The sequence below is a fragment of the Cinclus cinclus genome, chromosome 9 (genome assembly GCF_963662255.1).
Source record: "Cinclus cinclus chromosome 9, bCinCin1.1, whole genome shotgun sequence".
NCBI classification, from domain to species: Eukaryota; Metazoa; Chordata; class Aves; order Passeriformes; family Cinclidae; genus Cinclus; species Cinclus cinclus.
The window spans coordinates 1,841,733-1,860,071 of record NC_085054.1 but is presented as its reverse complement, the minus strand read 5'-3'; the positions used below and the strand labels follow the sequence as shown (position 1 = coordinate 1,860,071).

Genomic DNA, 18,339 nt, shown 5'->3' with positions numbered 1-18,339 from the left:
GTGTCCCACCGCTGGCTGGGCTGTTCTTTGGCCCGAAGGAGTGCCAAAAGCAAGGGCACAGCTGCTTGCACGGGGGAGAGCCACGGTGTCATGGTCAGCCTTAGGTCTAGCTTGTCTGAAAACTAGCAGTTGGGTGTTCCCAGTGCTTTGCACAGGCCAGCTGTGCCAGTTGTGGGCATTTTTGGTGAAAATGCTGCTGATTTCAGCAGCTGTGTTACATGGTGGGAAGCGCTCATTGAAAACTGCCCATGTTTGCAGAAGAGAGAGTTTGAAAGGGGGGAAAAAAGAGCTAGTCTGAGGCTTTGCTTGGACTCTCCGCCAAGGTTCGTTCACTTGCTATTCTCCACAGGCCTGGCTTGTGTTGCATTGGCTTCCTCTATTATTCCCTCACCCCAGACTACTGAGAGGCTTCCAGTTTGCTAACAAGGCATGTGTTATGTTGGGCGCTGCTGTTCTGTCAACAGCAATCCACGGTGCTGTGAGATCTTCACAGTTTTAGCAGGCAGTGAATCTCCGACAGGGATGTTTTGACATTTTACACACAGGGCTGCATGTCATGTACCCGAGAGAACATCCAGAGGCAGTGGAGGCCTCATTTCCTCTTCTGTCTCTGTACAGGAAGAGTGGTACCCACTGAGAACAGTTATTGCAAGTGGCATCATCTACTGCTGGAGTTAATTGACCTCTAATTTAACAAGTAACCTTAATTCTTCATTCTTAAGTCATGGCAGAGTCTCAGCAACTGAAGAGAAGGGCAATTTCTAGAAACTGAGGTTGCAAACCACAGAGCTCACAAGTCAACATAAAGGCAAGTTTCAGAGCCTCATGGAGGTACCAAGGTAGTCTGGTGAGAATTCTCTAAGGGAATCCACTTTTGTGAAGATTTCAAGCCATTCATTTTAGACATTGACTTATTCATCACTTATTTACCTTAATTTGTATTTTATTCCTTGCAACTTATATCTAGATATTTTTAGCCTTTGTGAAGTGCTGTGCATCCCTTTTGAAATTTGAAGCCAGCAGGAGCTGAGGGCTCAGTGCCCTGACAAGACAGCCTCTAAAGCTGCCCTCATTTTTTAGTTGCCAGCTGTTAGGGATGTACCTGATGGACAGCAGGATCATCTGGGGGTGCTAGCTGCTATTGCCCTTTTAGTGGCTAAACCTGGGACCTGTATTAGCACATTGGGGATGTTTCTGAGTGTGGCTGGAGTGCCAGGGTTTGGTTTCCAGTCTGCAACTTGAATTCCCCTGGTTATATTTAATTCACAAGAAGACAGGTTTCTGGTGTGCTGTTTCAGAGGTTTGGGTGGCCTCTGTGTGTGCAGAGCTGGGCAGTGGGACAGGCAGAGACTTTGGCCTTGGATTAGTGCAAGTTTGGACTGTTGGTCTTTACAACTGGCTTCTACATTCAGTTCTGCAACTGCTCTACAGTACAACTTGAGAAAACCATTTCCCCCATGACTGTGTGCCTCTAATGCTGTACAGCAGCATCACCTCTTTGACCCCTGGTAGTGTAAGTCCTGTCAGAGGCTGTGCTGTGCTCGGCAGACATTTTTTTATTAGTCTTTGCAAAATACGATTAGGAATGTAATTCTGTTCATAATAAACAAGTGACTAGCAAAATAAATAGTGGGCAGAGCTGGTTGGAGCCTTTGTTGACAGTCTGAGGGAGGGCAGAGTTTGTATGAACATAGAGATCAAACTTCCCACAGTTCTTCCAGGGTCTTCTTAATCTGCCTGGGGTTGCATGGGGAAGCACATTGCTGGGGATCAGCCCTGGGAAGGGCAAACAGAACCTTCACAAGTCCAGTGAAAATAAAAAGTGTAGCCTTGAAACTGAAATTCTTTTTTCAAGAGACTGGAGTTTATTCCAGTTGCAGCACAGTAAAGCAAGAGAGACCCCTTGGAGCAACATTTGAAAAAAAATGTTGAGTTACCAAAGATCGATCTGTTGGAAAGTAAGCAAACAAACAATAAACTTGATGAGGGTTTGAGTTTGGGGGCAGAAAAGCCCTTTAGTTGAGGCCCTTCAGGTAAAAAAAAAACAAACCCAGGCCTTTGAATGAAAATCATTACGACAGTTCCTTGCCTTTCTGTCCTTTTTCACATCAAGATCCTTTTCACATCAAGATCCTGACTGTCCTTTTTCACATCAAGATCCCTGCCTCACTGCCAGTTCTCTGGGATCCAGAGAGGATCCACGCTAGGATTCCATGCTAGATGGGACTCCATACCATGGCCACCTTCCCATGCCCTTACCTCCTGCTCGTCCTCCAAGAAGGAAGTACAGGCACTGCAAGATGAATGTCACTTGAAGGAAGGATTACCTTTAGAGACCCTTAATTTCATCCTTTCCTCTCTTTCCTTCCTAACTTAGATTCCCTTGTACTCATTTGATAGGAGGGGATGCATTCTCTCTCCCTTTTAGCTTATAATAGGTGTTTTCTGTGGCCTTACACTAATTAGCTTTCAGTGATGATGAACAGCAGCTAGAAGAAGCAGCTGGTGGTGAAGATGTGTAGTGTATATATAGTGTGTGCATACAGGGCACTTCTTACAGCCTTATCTCAGTGCCTTCATGGTGGCTTGAACCTCTACAGCTAAGGCATATCTGTGGTGCTGATATTTCGATGTTCTTGTCACATACGGAGGAAATGCAGAGACATTTCTCTCCTTGACTGAACTTAGAGTTTCTTTGAAGTACCTTTGGACTAGGGCTTCTTTTTTGCAGATTTGTTTGTGCAGTCAACAGTGTGACCCCATCCAGGACAAGAGAAGTGGGTCCGTATGAACCTTAGGGGGCCAAGTACAGTGTCCTGCACCTGGGTCAGGGCAACCCCACTATCGGCACAGGCTGAGGGATTAAGGGATTGAGAACAGCCCTGCCAAGAAAGACCTGGGGATGCTGGTGGATGAAAAGCTGGACAACAGCTGTCGAAGTGCACTCTTAGCCCAAAAGGCCAACTCTGTCCAGGGCTGCAGGCAAAGCAGCATGACCAGTGGGTTGAGGGAGATGATTCTGATCCTCTGCTCTGCTCTGCTCTGCTCTGCTCTGGTGAGACCCCACCTGGAGCTCTACATCCAGCTCTGGGGTCCCCAGCCCAGGAAGGACTTGCACTTGTTGGGGCAAGTCCAGAGGGGACCACAAAAATGATCCGATGGATGAAGCACCTCTCCTGTGAAGTCAGGCAGAGAGAATTGGGGCTATTCAGCCTGGACAAGAGAAGGGTCCTGGGTGCCTTCCTTGCAGCTTTTCAGTACTTAAATGGAGCTTCTTTAGCCAGGTCTGTTGTAACAGTGCAAGGGCTGATGATTTGAAACTAAAATAGAGTAAATTCAAACTAGATATATAAGGAAGAAACTTTTTACAATGAGGTGGTGAAACACTGGCACAGGCTGCCCACAGAAATGGCAGATGCCCCATCCCTTGAAACATTCAGGTCACTCAGAGTCCAACCTGATTATTGAAGATGTCTCTGCTCATTGCAGGGGGCTTGGACTAGAGAACTTTAAAGATCCTTTCTCACATAAACTATTCTATGATGCTGTGACAGCAGCTGCAGCAGTGCTTTGGCCTCTCAGCAGCTGAATGAACAAGGGACAGTTGTGGAGCTGGGGCTTTGCTCACAGTCCTTGGCAGACCAGAGAGCTGAGGGTGGGCTGCTTGCCCTAACCACAAGCCCACACTTCCTCTCTAGTGTGAGGAGAAGCTAGTTTGAACTTGGAATACTGGAAATACCCTTAGTGTACAGCATCCTTCCCTCCGAGGCCAAGAGCTCTAAGCAGACCTGGTGTTCCCATGAATCTTAGGTACTTCAGGACTCATGTATTTTTTTTTTGTATAGTTTCATGCTTCATGGGGCTAGTGAGAAACTGGCCCTCATGAAAGTGTCTTGCATTTTCTGGGGAGGAAAAGAACCAGACATTTCAGAAAATCCAGACTATTGAGTGATTAACCTTGAACTGCATCAAAATTCTCCAAGTAAAGCTTCTCAGGTTCAGTCCCCCTCCCCCGGCCCTCATCAAGAATTCATTGAAGCCATGACAGAACTCTCCATTACAGTTAGTCTTTTATCCATTTCAGCTTTCTTGATTAGGTTATCTTGAATCATTAGGGGGTTTATTTATTTTAATAGACACTTATTGGATTCATGGTAAGAGAGTTTGGCGACTAAGGAACAAGAGCTGAATATTATCTAGCTCATTTGGCACTGTAGAGTCCCAGACTAAGCAGAGAGAAGAGATGCTGAGGAAGTTTGTCCAGAGGACTCCTGTGATCCTACATGGGAAGGGAAGGGAGCCTTCTCTGAGGAATGCATTTCTTTACAGATCTTTCAAGACTTGCATCAATCATTGCTGCTTTTTTTTCCCCTTTTGTCACATATGTTGACATTTTCTGCACTGATGATGTGGGTGAGGAAACGGCCTTTTACATTTATTTTTGAGATTTATTCCTGAATCACTCTTACTAAAAACCTCTTCATTTGCCTACTCATGCTTTCGCTGGAGACCCTAGAAAATGTCAGCGCAGAAATCTAACAGTATTATTGTTATTATTATTGTTATCAGTTTTAATGTAAGTGCAGGGAAACACAAGGTCAGTGAAGCTGCAGGTTTATCCATGCTCAAAGCAGAACAGCTGCCTGTGACTAAGTCACCGTGGACACCCAACTGCCACCTCCTGCAGTGGCTTTTGGCAAAGTGTAAACATGGGCCTGCACCCCAGCATGATGTGAGCCTGAGCTCTTCCCATGTGCCTTCTTTGTCCTTGGTCAGAAATGTGGTCCTTGGCAGACTGCAGGGCAGCAGATCTGCAGGAAGCAGTTTTGGGGGTCAGTGGGTCTGTGCACACCTTCCCCGAGTGCTGGAAAAGCTGACCTTGCTGTAGTCTGGTACGTCTGGCTGCCCTGCTCCAGGGTAAGCCCAGCAAAAGTGAAAGGATCAAGCTTTTAAACAGGGCTCTGGGATAAATGACAGAGGATATGGCTCAGGATTGCTGCACCAGCTCGCTGTCCTTGAGGGGGGTTTGGTGTTCTAAGCATGCTGTTTCTTTAACAGCTTAAAAGCACAATGGGAATGGCTGGCTTTCTGCAGATTTCTGTTGTTGTTTGCTTAGCTCTGTGGAAATGTGTTTGATTAGAAGACAGAAAGAGAGGTTAAAAATAGGACATTAATATGATACTATTTTTTTATCAAACAAAATATTAGAAAATTTTTATCTCGTCTCATGAGAATAACAAAAATAGAGGCCAGATCTTCTCTGCAGCTCTCTTTAATGAGCTAAATTGGGCTGCATTCTCGATGCCTCTAGAAGTTTTGGGGTGAAATGAAGGAAGTTCCGAGCAGAATTCCTTGTAACCACAAGGACTGGGTGTGCCTGAATGTAGAGCCAAAAGCATCCTTTAATTGTGCTGTTTTTCCTCCTCTTATTTTTAATGGAAGACATTCCCATTTGTGAACCTTAGAAGCTGACATTAAGGGCTGGATTCTGCCACCCATATTGACACTGGTGTGTATCAAACTCTCTGGTAAATCTGGCAGCCAAGGGGGCTGTTTGTGTGGTGGAGTGAGACCTGTGATGTGCAGGGGAAGCAGGAGCAGAAACACAGCATCTTACGGGTCTGGAGAAGGGGGTGTTATTTGTTAGATTTTTCAGAATGTGTTCACAGAAGTTGTATTTACTTGTAATGCAGTGAGCTCAGATGCTGTGGATGAGTGGGGGAAAAGGTGGTGAGATAGTGTCTCCTTCACTTTTCCTTCTTCATGCCAATAAATGTAGCTATAGATGAAAATCCACTGTGAATGGCTGTAGCTCCAAAAATTTCTGTGTGTTAGCATTTCTTAAATGAAATAATTCTCCTGGAAAGCTCTGTGTAACGTACACAGACCCCAAAGAAATAAATAAAAGAAAATTTAAAAAATTGTAACCAAAAAACGCCAAGTTGAGATTTTTAACAGTAAAAGGAGATTTTGTGTATTAATAATTCATGAGTTCTCATTGAACATGCACGAAGAAACGGTGCTATTCAATAGAGAATACTGTCATCTGTCACTGTTTTATTTGACATTTACACTTTTTTTTTTTTTTTTTTGCCTGGTACTGCAAAACTTTCTTGGATGGCGTGCTAAGATTATTTAAATAAATAATTTTAAAAAGCCGATGCAGACTTTTCATCTGTGCATGGGGAAGGCAGTTACTTGCAGCCACAAAGAATGTGTGAGTAAGCTGCGGCACTCTGTGTTTTCTCACATATTAGTCAAAGCTATTGCCTAATAAACAGCCCCATAGGTGGATGGAGAGGGTCTTGAATGAATGCTTGAATAAAGAGAGGGAAGGATAGAAAAACAGCAGTGAAAGGACAGATTTGATGCAGATAAGTGTACACATGCACACAGTGGGTACGCATGTGTATGTGTGGGGGTGAGCGAATAATGGCTCTTGTGAAGAAAGCTGACACAAATACACTGCAAAAATAAATATTTATAGATGGCGTTGGGGGAGATCCAGTCCTGCACAACGTGAGGGAAGACAGAGCATTTAGCACAATGACAATTCAGTTAGGCGAACCTCGCAATTTCTTGCTAATATTAGGCTCGTGGAAATCTTTCTGCTCTGTAGGTTAGTTATTATTTATAAAAATCACAGAACCAGCTGATACATTCATAAGCTAATTATTGTAGCAGCTGGGTACACATGGTGCAATATGTCTGAGGCTGTGAAGTATCACAGATTTCTTGGGGCCTGCTGTGGTGGGGGTGTGCTGTTGAAGGCTAGATCCCTTAATCTGATCAGCCAAGCAAATACTTAGTGGGGAAACTGGATTAATATCTCTCTAAATACCATGGATGTGCTTCACCTTCAGAACCAGGCTCCTTTAAACGTGCCATTAGCTTAGCTCCTTTGGGGAATGGAGAAGTTCTCAGGTGTCCTCAGGATGGCGGGGTCCTTGCCTGGTGCCTCCCTTTGCCAGAAATTAATTTGGTTTGCTCACGTCTGCACACATGGTCACGCTGCAGTCTAATCTTTTCCCTAATAGCTCCAAGGTCAGGACCTCGCACGCTGCCAGGCAAATTGAGCGCTGTCCTTCTTAAAGACTAATGGCAGCGAGCGCCTGGTCCGTAGCGAGGCCCGGAGCGTCGCTCTCGGCGGCTCTGACGAGCGCCGATGATGACGGGACACATCAATCTAAGCGCGGCCGTGGCCGTGGGCCTGCCCGGTCCGGCCCGGTAAGGGGAGGTGACCCGGGAAGGGGAGGTGACCTGGGAAGGGGAGGTGACCCGGGAAGGGGAGGTGACCCGGGAAGGGGAGGTGACCCGGCCCGGTATGGGAGGTGACCCGGTGTGGGAGGTGACCTGGCCTGGCCATGCCTGCTCGTGTTCTGTACTTTCTGTTACACCACGGGGCTTTGTGCTGCAGCATCCTCCAGCAGGTGCTAAACATACCTGCTTGAAACATCTTGAAAGAGTTCCTTTGGAAAGACTTACTCAGATCACTGAAAACGGGCAGCAACAGGAGCTGATTTTTTCTACAGATGGTTTATTTACCATTTCAAAAATTATTTCCTCTGTATGGAGGAACCCCTGAGAAAACATTGTGGAGCTGAGAGATTTTCCTCCTATATTTTCTCTAAAAGAGACAACATTTTGGGGGATTTCTCGGCAGTGGAAGGAGGAGAATTGAGGGTAAGGGATGTGGTCAAACCACATTAAAATGCAGACTTCACCTGGCTGAAGGATTACCCAAATACCAATCAAAACACTTTGAAAATACAACAGAGTTTTTTTTTTTTCCCTGAGTAAATTATTATATATCTTGTTTTCATCCTTGCTCCCCCCACCCCCCAGCCCTCCAAGTTTACTGCAAGAAAAGATCAGGTCTGCACAAATGTGGCCTCTCACTTGTAAAAACAAGGCAGTGTTGTGTTACAGATTAGTTTATAAATCCCTGGTGGCTTCACAGTTCAGTGCCTACAGCTGCTGCAGATGGGCCTGGGTTTTTGTCTCTTCGCTGTGCTGCAGCCGGCAGTTGAAGGAGAAAATGGAATGATCAGGTTATTAACATGTAGGCCGTGAGGAAGAGGCTGCACAATGAGAACAGCTGGTGTTGCTGTCTTGGCTGATGCAGCGGAGATAATCAAATCTTGCCTTTTTGGGGGGGTGAAGGCAGAAGACACAGTGGAGAGTAAGATAAACAACAGCTTATGATATTATACACGGGTTTAGAGTGCACGGTAGAAGTTGTCAATGGCTTACAAGTTGTTACACAAAAAAAGCAATACCAAAAAGTCCCCCTGTGGGCTGGTAATGAACCTGGCTGTTCAGCTTGCTCTGGTCACTGTTCAGAAAAACACAATTTTGGCTGCTTCTTGTACCGAACATTTTTAACATCGATCAAGCTATCTTGTAGGTATTGTAAGGTGCCTGTCAAAATGGTGTCAGAATGCTGAGCCGTAGCTTGAAAATGATGGGTTATAAAGCTACTAGGTAAAATATTTTGACAGGAGTCAGTAAGGCGCGTTGACAGCATCCTCGGCGTTATCTTCTCGTCTTCTGTCATTTGCATTGCGTCTCCTGTGCCGGCACAGGAGGGGAGCCACTGTCCCCAGCCCCGAGCGGGCTGGCTTCTGGCAAGCAGGACAGGCTGGCTGTGTCCCCACACCGGGCAGCAGCAGCAGCAGCAGCAGCAGCAGCAGCAGCAGCAGCAGCAGCAGCAGCAGCAGCAGCCACGATCCCTGGCTCACCTGCTGGGGACTCTGGGTCGCGCTCTGCACACGCGGGGCTGTCCTCACCCCTACAGCTCCTGCCTGCCCTTGGGGTGGGTGCAGGGTTGTTTGCTCTTCCTGGAGGCTGATGCTTTCACCTCAGAGGTCTGAATGGTCAGGCCCTGTGGAGAGGTCCTACAGCTCCTTACATATAGCAGTAACCTTTTAAAGGCATTTCAAACTTGCCTTAAAACAAGACGGCAGAAATAAAATCTGCTCTTACTACGATCTGTAGTTGGGCTTAGAATTACCTCTGCCTAGTATCTTGCTATCTCTAGTAACTTCTGCGGGATCCTGTTCTCTGCTTTTGTGCTAGATACTAGAGGATTCCCTTTCTGTAAGGCTGCATCTTTTCTTAGATTTTACTATTTAAATTTGTAAAATCCTAGTGGGGTTCAGAGCCAGGGGAGTCAGTGCAACATAGTGTCAGCATTTCAGAAGTCTTGGTATGATAGTATATTCTACTAGACATTCGGAGTAGCTTTGAATTTCTGGTTCTGCAGCTGCAGGTTGCAGTGAGGGTTGTTAGCAAGTCTCAGGAGTTACGTCTCCTTTTCTCTTGCTGAGAAGATGGATGAAGAAATGGAGGGGTTCTGAAATGAAAGTGAGGCTGGATCTCTGTTTCATCTTCTCTGTAGAAAAAATATTTATATCTGAGCATTTTGAACATGGTGTGAATAGGATGAGGACAAGACACTAGTTTTTGCTAAGCACTGCTGCTTGTTTCAGTTTCTCCAACTTGCAGGAAATAGAATATATCACAGATTTGTTGACACCAAAGGGCATTTTGGGGTGGCGGGGGTTGGTTTATGTGTGAGATGAGACCAGCAAAACTTTCAGCACAGAGCTTTAAGTCTAGCTGACCTTCCGCTCACATCTGGTTCCTCGGTGCTCGGTGAATTGACTGTGCTGACCCTACTGTTGCAGGGCTGGCTGTGTGAGCTGCTGCGCTGGAAAGAAAACCCAAGCCCTGAAAACCGCACCCTTTGGGAGAACCTCTGCACCATTCGCCGCTTCCTGAACCTTCCCCAGCATGAGAGGGATGTGATCTATGAGGAGGAGTCCCGACACCACCACAGCGAGCGCATGCAGCACGTGGTGCAGCTCACGCCCGAGCCCGTGCAGGTCAGAGCGCCGTCTGCCTTCTCGGGGTGTCTGTGTGGGAGGACTGGGTGACACAGGGCCTTTCAAGAGTGTAGCATGGTGATAGGCTTTTTGTGTATTGATTGAAACTTAAAAGTACTTCTGAAATGACCACGGTGAGTATTTTGTGAGGAGCGAGCCTTCATTTAGCAGCCGCATTGGGATTGTTTCGCTCCTCGAAACATTTCTGACTAGTATGAATTTTTTGGTTGGTACATCCTTGTTCTACTCTTGTCTCAGGTATTAGTAGAATGAGAAATAAATAAATACAAATATGTGTGTGGAAAACAAAGTGAAAATACTGCAGGTTCTCTTCTTTGCAGTTCCAGCTTCAGTCAGAAGAGAAAGTCAGCTTACTGTATATTCCTAATAACTGATCATGCACGCAACAAACTTAAACATGTATAGATAGTCAAGAGAGGCTCAGCAGATATTTCTTCAATCTAAAAAGATTCTTCCACAGCAGCCCTTCTTCCCTTCAGCCCTCCAATTCAGCCCCTGGCATTTGGTACCATTCACTTGATGCCAGATTATGTGACCGCTCTGGGGGTTGTTTGTACTGTGCATTTCTCTGATAATCTTGCAGTTCCTCCTCCCACCTTCACTCTCCCCATTGTTTGATGGTGGATTGCACTGCTTTGCTACTCTTGCTGTGAACCCTGGCATTTAGCCTCTCTTCTTTTTTGCTGCTCTTGTGCTGCTACCACTGCTGCCAGCTATCTAGTCACCTTTTTTTTTTTAAAGGAGAGAGGTTTCTCTGTCTTGTTGTCCTGCCCATTTGAAACATGTAGGTCTCATTCAGATTAATTATTACCTAGTTTAGTCCCTTTTGTCTCTTCTGCTAGCTTCTTTCTCCTTGCTTTCCTTTCTATCTTTGACTGAAGGTAAAAAAACTGCTTCCTGGGGTTCAGGTTCTCAGGGCTATAAAGAAGGGGAAGCACACTAAGTAATTAATTTAGCAAGTTTTGTCTTCATATCCCAAAAAGTTTATGGGATCTTGGAAGCAAGAATCTACAAAGAGGTAAAGAAAGGGCCAAGCTAACATGTGGGAAGACAATTAGACCTTTGTAGACTTGAAGATATTAATTCAGTTCTGATGCCCACAGCAAGTGGGAATATCCTGTAAGGGACAGAAAAAGTTTCCCTGGGATCTTGTGAGTGATCTTGATGATTAGCCTACTTTCCAAATCCTTCTGCACATCACTTTTCTGCATCATGCAGGTTGGCTCTTGTGAGTGACACGTTACACTGTGTTGGAATGCTGTGCATTTGTATTTGTCAGCAAGTTACAAAGCCATGGATTAATTATTTATTACAGTCAAAATATGAAAAATGAAGAAAAATAAATGGAACCAGCTGGCAACTACATACAACAAAACTCTGGAGACTGGTATGCAGTTGATACAGTAGGTTTGTGTTTTGGGGGTGCTGCGTTTTAAAGCTATGCTTGCCCATCCAAAAACCCCAGTAGGTTTCTGAGTGACACGCTACCAGTGCCAGGCACAGGAGGTCTGCTGTCCACCTGCTCCCTACTGTCAAAAGATACCCAACAACATATAATTTTTGCGTAGTTTTCAGTTTCTGGGACTTGAATTGTTTCAAGAAACAAAGTTTGTTTTTTAGCTTTGCTGTAAGGGTCACTATTAGGTAATTAGCCATGAAGAACCAGTGACAGCAGCCAGAGATGTAAAGCTGGGGTCCTCATACTTGCAGTCACTGGAGATTTTGTGACACTTTACATAAGGGTAGGGGTCTTGGGCCCTGCTCCTGGCTGAACTCCAGGCCAAGTAATTACATTCTGCCTGTCTGAAATTCCCCCTGTAGTGTCAAGTGGGAAAGCAACTCTCATTTCCTTCTCAAAGCAGTGGCGGGTGCAGAATGTCTGCCACAGTGCCTGGCTGCATTTTAGCAGGGGGTAGAAACATCCAGGAGCTCCAGTCACCGACCTACTTTGCTTTGCAGGTTTGCTGGTGGGAAGTTGCTGTAAGTCAAGCCCTTACTTGCAGCCTTGATAGCGAAATGACAGTCCTTTGAAGAAGATACAAGGAGCAGTGCTGTGAATAACAGGAGGTGCTGAACTAACATAGAAGCAGGCAGGATCTTACCTCTGTTCTCTCTCTCTGCCCAGCCCATCTTTCTCTTCTCTCTGATGGCTTAGGTGTATGTGTGGTAACTTCTGTCTGATGCTTGATTCACCTGCTGCTTCAGCTGAGAGACTGGGAGAGCCTGAAAACAGGCTGTCCCACACTGCTGCCAGAGTTCCCAGCCACCATGCCTTAACCCCGTCTGGGCTGGGGACATCCCCCGTCAGACTGGAAGAATATCCTAGCTATCATCACAAGAGGCATGACCAGGCAAAAGATTTGGCTGTACTGTAGCCTTTTCCTCAGTATGGCTTCTTGGAAAAGGCAAAGATATCATTGTGATGTGTTTTGTGTAGTTCTCTTGCTGCTTACAGGGCTGGGGACACTTCAGTGAGGGTATTCCCCCAAGGCTGGGTATGGTTTCTATCTTCTAAAAGACAGGGTGTGCTCAGTGGGCCAGCTGTACTGTAGGAGATCAGCTGGACACAGGCTGGTTCTTCATGTTTAAGGGATTGTCGTTTCCTTTGTGAGAGCTTGGTTCTTGCCCTCACTGGTTTGGTATTACTAGCCTGCACCTCATGGTTTAGCTTTAGGTTCAGGGCTTTAAAAACAAAGATTTTTATTTTTCTCTCTTCCATTTTTTTTCCCATCAGCCATATATTAATCCATTTAATCAATTATTTTACTGTTTCTGAGATTAATAATGTTTACAGTAGAAGCCGAGTGTTTAAAAAATTCCTCCCTGCATACCTGATTTGTTTGTTATTGTGCTGAAGAGTCATAAAATGTGAGCCCTGTGGAGGGCTCTGTGACATGGCTGTGTTCTCTGGCAGCACTGGGTGTGACCATATGGACACATGTCAGAGTGGGGATTTTCCTTCACATGCTGGTTACGGAGCATCCATGCTACACCTACATGTTGGAGCATACAGGCTGAGCTTGCCACGGCCTCTCATTCAATTTTTAAGGAAATTGAGGTGCCTATTAAGAGTATCTCCCTCCATTCTGTGCCATGTGGTGTAATAGCAAAGTGCTGCTAAGAAGAGCAGTGAGGTTGTTGCTAGCTGAGGTGCCATAAGGATATCACCTCTGAATTACAGAATGCCTGAGCCACAGGTTCCTGGAGGGTGGGAGGGTGTCCTAGAAAGCATTATTACATTTTTGCTGTGTTCTCCTCCTCTTCCACCACCACCTGCAGTGGGATCCTGGCTGGCCCTTTGGTCTGGCCTGGCCTGGCTCCTGATGGTGTGCAAAGCATCCCTTTGGAGAGGGTGGTCCATGTACTTCTGTGTTTAGCTCCCTGCTCTGCAGAGGTGAGCCTTCCCTATCTTACCTCCTATCCCTTGCTAAATCCCACCGTTCCCTGGCTGTTTGCTGGCATTGGACCTTTCTGGAGTGTTAATGCTGACAAGTGCCTACAGCTGCTTCCCATTGCCAGCCAGGGATTCCGTGTTTGTTACAGACATGCTGGGACACGGTAAATCTAATTTCTCTCCCTTCTACTACTATTTGTGTGCTGTGTCCAAGGTGACCACTCCAGAGAGTAACCATCTTGCCTGGCACTTTAATGTAGTGCTAATTCATTGTTAATTGCTGGGGCAGAGAAACCTGCCTCCGTTGGGAAGGCCATGAATCAGGCTGTTGTCTCTGGAGTGTCCGGGTGGATAAGACACTTCTCTGGAGTAATGAGCCACCACTGCAGCAAAGTACCTTCTCTTCAAAGATTGTGCAGACCTTGCCTCTCATTTTCTCTTAAGTTGACAAGTAGATCTGAAGCTCGTAGGTACATACTTATTTAAGAGCAATCAAATGTTGTTTTCTGATACACTGTTACTTTTGTCACTTTTTTAAAATGACATCTCTCCACCCTTTTATTTCTCAGAAGCTTTGATTTAGACAAATCTGACAATATATAATAGTTCAGATCATAAATCATGGAGGAGCATTAGTAAATAAAACACAATATTGTAAAAAGCTCTAGGAAAGCTCTTCTGTATTGTGTATTCACTGCAAACATTGTGATCTCTTTTTAAATATGCAGAAAATAACATACCACAGAAGTAAATGAAATACTAATGTTATAATTTTATGAGGAATAGAAGGGAGTACTTTAAAAGTGACAATGAAATACAAAAAAGCAGAACATGGAGCCCTTGTAAAAATGGGTCAAGGCAAGTGGCGATGGCAGTCCAGTGAAACTAATTTCATATTCTCTTTCTAGAAGTAGTAAAGAGGGGGGTGAGCACCACAGTAGTGCTTCCTAATGAAACATCTCATTCTAAATAACATCTTGGAGTTCATGGGTTACATAATGCATGGCACACAGATGAAAAAAACAGTGAGACTTGAAATTTCTTTTAAAATAATATTAATTAATAATAGTTAGGCAATCATAGGTGATGAGCGAAGCAAAACTGTGTTATTCCATAGGGGAACATGGTGTGCTTAATGACCTATAGGATGATGTGCACAGTGAGGTTTTGCTGTGTTTGTGTGACTTACACCAGGGGATTTTGCGCACTGGAAATTAGGACTGAGTTGTCTGTGAGACTTGGACAAAAGTCACTTTCCCAGACCATGCTAGCTCCCTGAGTGTGGTCCTTACTGTTTTGAGACACACTTTTTTGTGGGGATGCAGTGCCCTGTGATTCATTCTTAATCACTGCACCGTGATAGTTTTGCTTTTTGATCATTTCTCTGCACCCAAAAGACAGCCCAGAGATTGATACCCACTGCTTTTGGACTCCCCAGTTCTTTAATCCATGGCTGGATGTGATGTCTGCTCAGACAGGGGTGGTCAAGACTGGTGACACATCTTGTACTCAGCAAACCCAGATGGACTGTAAGAGAAACCTGTGTTATAGGTTATTCATTATACTCAAAATGCTCAGAGCTTTGGTTTGGGATGGTTGCATGTGGATTATTTTTTTTCTTTGCTTTAGAACTACAGAGGGAAGTGTGTGTCAGAACGATTTCTGTGAATTTTGTGGGTGGAGAATACCTGTCTTTCTTGGTTGTTAGTTACCTGGAGTTTCATTCTTTCTCTTATCAAAATTAGACAACAGTCAATTTCAGTATCACCTTCAATCTAAACTATTAAAAACCACTGAAAAAAAGTTTTAAACTATATAACTTCTCTTTCTATGCGGTGTAAAATCTGAAAGCAATATTTATTGCAAATGCCATTCACACTGCATTTATCTCTGTTGTGTGTGTGACTGTTTTTGGGTCAGGGTAAAGGAGCTGTCTTTAAAGCATGTGGTACATGCAAAAACCCAAAAATCTCAGGCATCTTCCACTTCTGAGCTGCTTTCTCATGCTTCTTCAGTACCCGTGCCCCATAGCCAGAGATGGTGCATTTTGAAACACCAGCTGTGGCTGCATGCTCTGCCTCTCCATCCTCTGGGTGCTCACCATTTTTCTCATGGGTCACAGTAGTTCAGGAGCTTCGCACAAGTTTAACAAAGGCAACAGGGGCACAAATCAGACAACAACCCCCTTATATTTGACTCTGAAACATCCATTAGATCTTCTTGTGATTGAGTTACCACAGTTGCAGGGAAAGGAGCTGAGCTGTGCCTGCTACAGCCAAACCTGCCTACTGCGCCATCTCAGCTGTTTCTGTTTAGTGTGGGTATCTAATGTGGCTGAAAATGCTGCTGATTTTTATTAACGTTAGGCCCGTTATTCTCCTTGAATGATAGTGGGGAGTGTACTTGCCAAACTGCCTCTGTTCTGAAATTAGTTTAGGTTTAGTGCTGTTCCATTTAACCCTAGAAATGGGAGATCAAGTAAACTGCAGATTTTCACGTTTTCCTGTGGGCAAGTTTAATATTGTCAGAATAGTACATCGTTTTCACATTTGCACAAAACTTGAAACCATGAGGCCACTTCAGTGACAGCTGTTCCTGGACAGCTTTCATTTGGCCTGGGATCAGCTGAGGACAGGGCAGGAATGAGGTGGAACTCTTTACATGAAGGAGTCCTGAGAATATCACCGGTGCTTTTCTTCAGCAGCATCTTACAATAAAGATGACTCTGAAGGTACATCTTCTGTGAGACTGCCCCAGAGCAGCTCTGCTTGGGCTGCCCTGGCTCCCATGGCAAAATGCTCCAAGCAGAAACTTCCCTTGAAATCGGAATGTGCAGATTTAGCGCTGCTGAGACTTGGCAGTAAGCAGCAGGGTGGTGGCTTGTGTTGGTGTTGCTCTGACAAGTTGTCGTTTTAGCAAATGACATCACTGTAGCTCTGGCCCCTGTTGTCTCACCCTTTTGCCTTTCACACACAATTTGACCAGATTTAGCCCTCATTTCTTACAGTCCTGGCCCCATTGTAAATGCTAAGCTGTTAGTGTTATAAGGAGCCGTAGTAGGTTGAGGATGAGCAAACATATAGAGCAAGATCACTAAATAAAGCTCTTTAAATTCACATAACCTTTCAAGCTTGCCAGCAGCAGGCAAACCTTGAAGGCTGAAAAGCCACTAGATGAGCCTCTGTTCCATTTACACTTGAAAATTTTTGCAGTTAAAAATATTGCTCTTTTTAATTTAATTTTAATGCTCCCTAATTACTTTATGTCCCCCACACTTGTTCATAAATTATGGTATCAGGCTGCAGAGATATGTAAATGTTTATAGGCTATTGGTTGTATGCAACATTTTATTTTCAGGCTCTCTACAGAAATATTAGGATAAAGTTAGAGCCGTGGATCATTGCAGCTGGTCTTTTTCTGCAGATAGGAAATCATGAAAATTACATGGGGAGGGAAACCATTGAGAATAGTGCTACCAGAGCACTTTGCACTGCTTGACCCTCAAAGAGCAAGGAGCTACTTGTCCTTCTGTGTTGTGTAGCATCCTCCAGGGAAATGATGCAGCCTCTGGACAGTGCTGGGAGTTAGGCTGTGATAGACCAGGACATAGATGGTCAGTCTCCTTGGCCAGTCTTTTTTTTAGAAATTCTTGTTTTGTTTTGTTTTGGTTTGGTTTTTTTTTGTCTTTTTTTGTTTTTTGTTTTCTGTCCCCTGAATGGTTGGAAATACCCAGAGACTGTGACGTGTGCAGAGATATGGTGGATTTTTCAGGGTCGGTATATTGGGCGTGTTGTTCCATGTTTGTATGGACTTTTACAGGAATGGCAGATTGAAAGGAGAAGGCTTTTTGTGTGCATGCACTATTCTCACGCATCAAGTATCCAGAAGTACAGTAGCACATATTTTTTCTCACAGTCATCTATGCTTACAGTGTTTCAAAGAATATTCCAAAATATCTTGGCACAGACAAAGCGAAGCTGTTTGCAAGATCCCTAGCTGTGGAACAACAAAGGCTACATTCTCAACACACATCACACATGACTTTTATTAAAGTCTTAAACAAAAATCAGATAATGTATTTAGAAAATTAAACTTCACCATTTATGATGCCACTCACATTGTGAAAGGAAGTCGGTGTCCCCTTGTGCCTCCTTTCCAACGACTTCTCTCCCAGTTCTACTCACTTTTTCATGTTGCAAATGAGAAGATGAAAATCTTAACTACAAATAAGTGCATTTTAAAAACAGTAATTTGGGACTAATTAATTCCCATTGTGGTGCCTGACTTTAAAAGGATTTGCTGTTCAGAAACAAAGGAATACAAGCATGTATAAGGTGTCTCTGGTGGAACATTTGGAAATTTGAATAATCTAAAAATCATTATTAACATTTTACCTTTTACATATGGCAAAAAGGATGTGGTAAATCACAGAACACATCCTGGATATTACAGTCCCAGCCATCTCGTTACATTTTTGTTAAAAAAAACATTCCTTTATTTCCAGTGGGACTAAATTCAGTTTTACATTATGGTGCCATTAGAATCCAAAATAGTATTGACACCCTTGAATTTTCTAGCTGCCTTTTCCTCAGATTTATGGTTTGAAGCTCTACATTTTTCGCTTACTAGGCCATGCCCATTTGATGTGCCACACTTGATTCCAAGGCACGTGGGCAGAGAGAGTTGTGAAGAGCCCCTTCCTTCCTGCTACAGGTCCTGTCACGTGGATGCTGAGGAAGGTGAGCACATGGTGCACAAAGTCTTAAGGCAGAGCCATAATTGTTCTGGCTTTTGATGAGCGATGGCAACGTCTCACGGTTAGGTCTGAGAAACCCTGTTATTCTCAGTCTTGCTTGCAAAAGCTTGTCAGCCAGGATTTCTTTTGTTGGAGTTCTGGTAGTTCTTAGGGTTGAACTGTGCGTGGTATCACAGAAGTCCCTTGTACCCATAAGAGGTAAAAGCTGTCTCCTCTTTCTGTGCTATGTTGAGGGAAGCTGTGGTAGCAACTGTGAATCCATCCAGTTGTAGCAGAAAGAA

At 44.5% G+C, this 18,339-nt stretch overlaps 1 protein-coding gene across 1 annotated transcript in view; it reads left to right on the top strand.

Annotated features, from left to right (window-relative positions):
- Positions 1-18,339, top strand: part of SATB2 (SATB homeobox 2) — a 127,969-nt gene that overhangs the window by 94,104 nt on the left and 15,526 nt on the right. Inside the window, exon 9 of the mRNA XM_062498186.1 lies at positions 9,690-9,887. Coding sequence (XP_062354170.1) covers positions 9,690-9,887 — 198 coding nt within the window. The remainder of the gene's footprint in view (positions 1-9,689; positions 9,888-18,339) is intronic.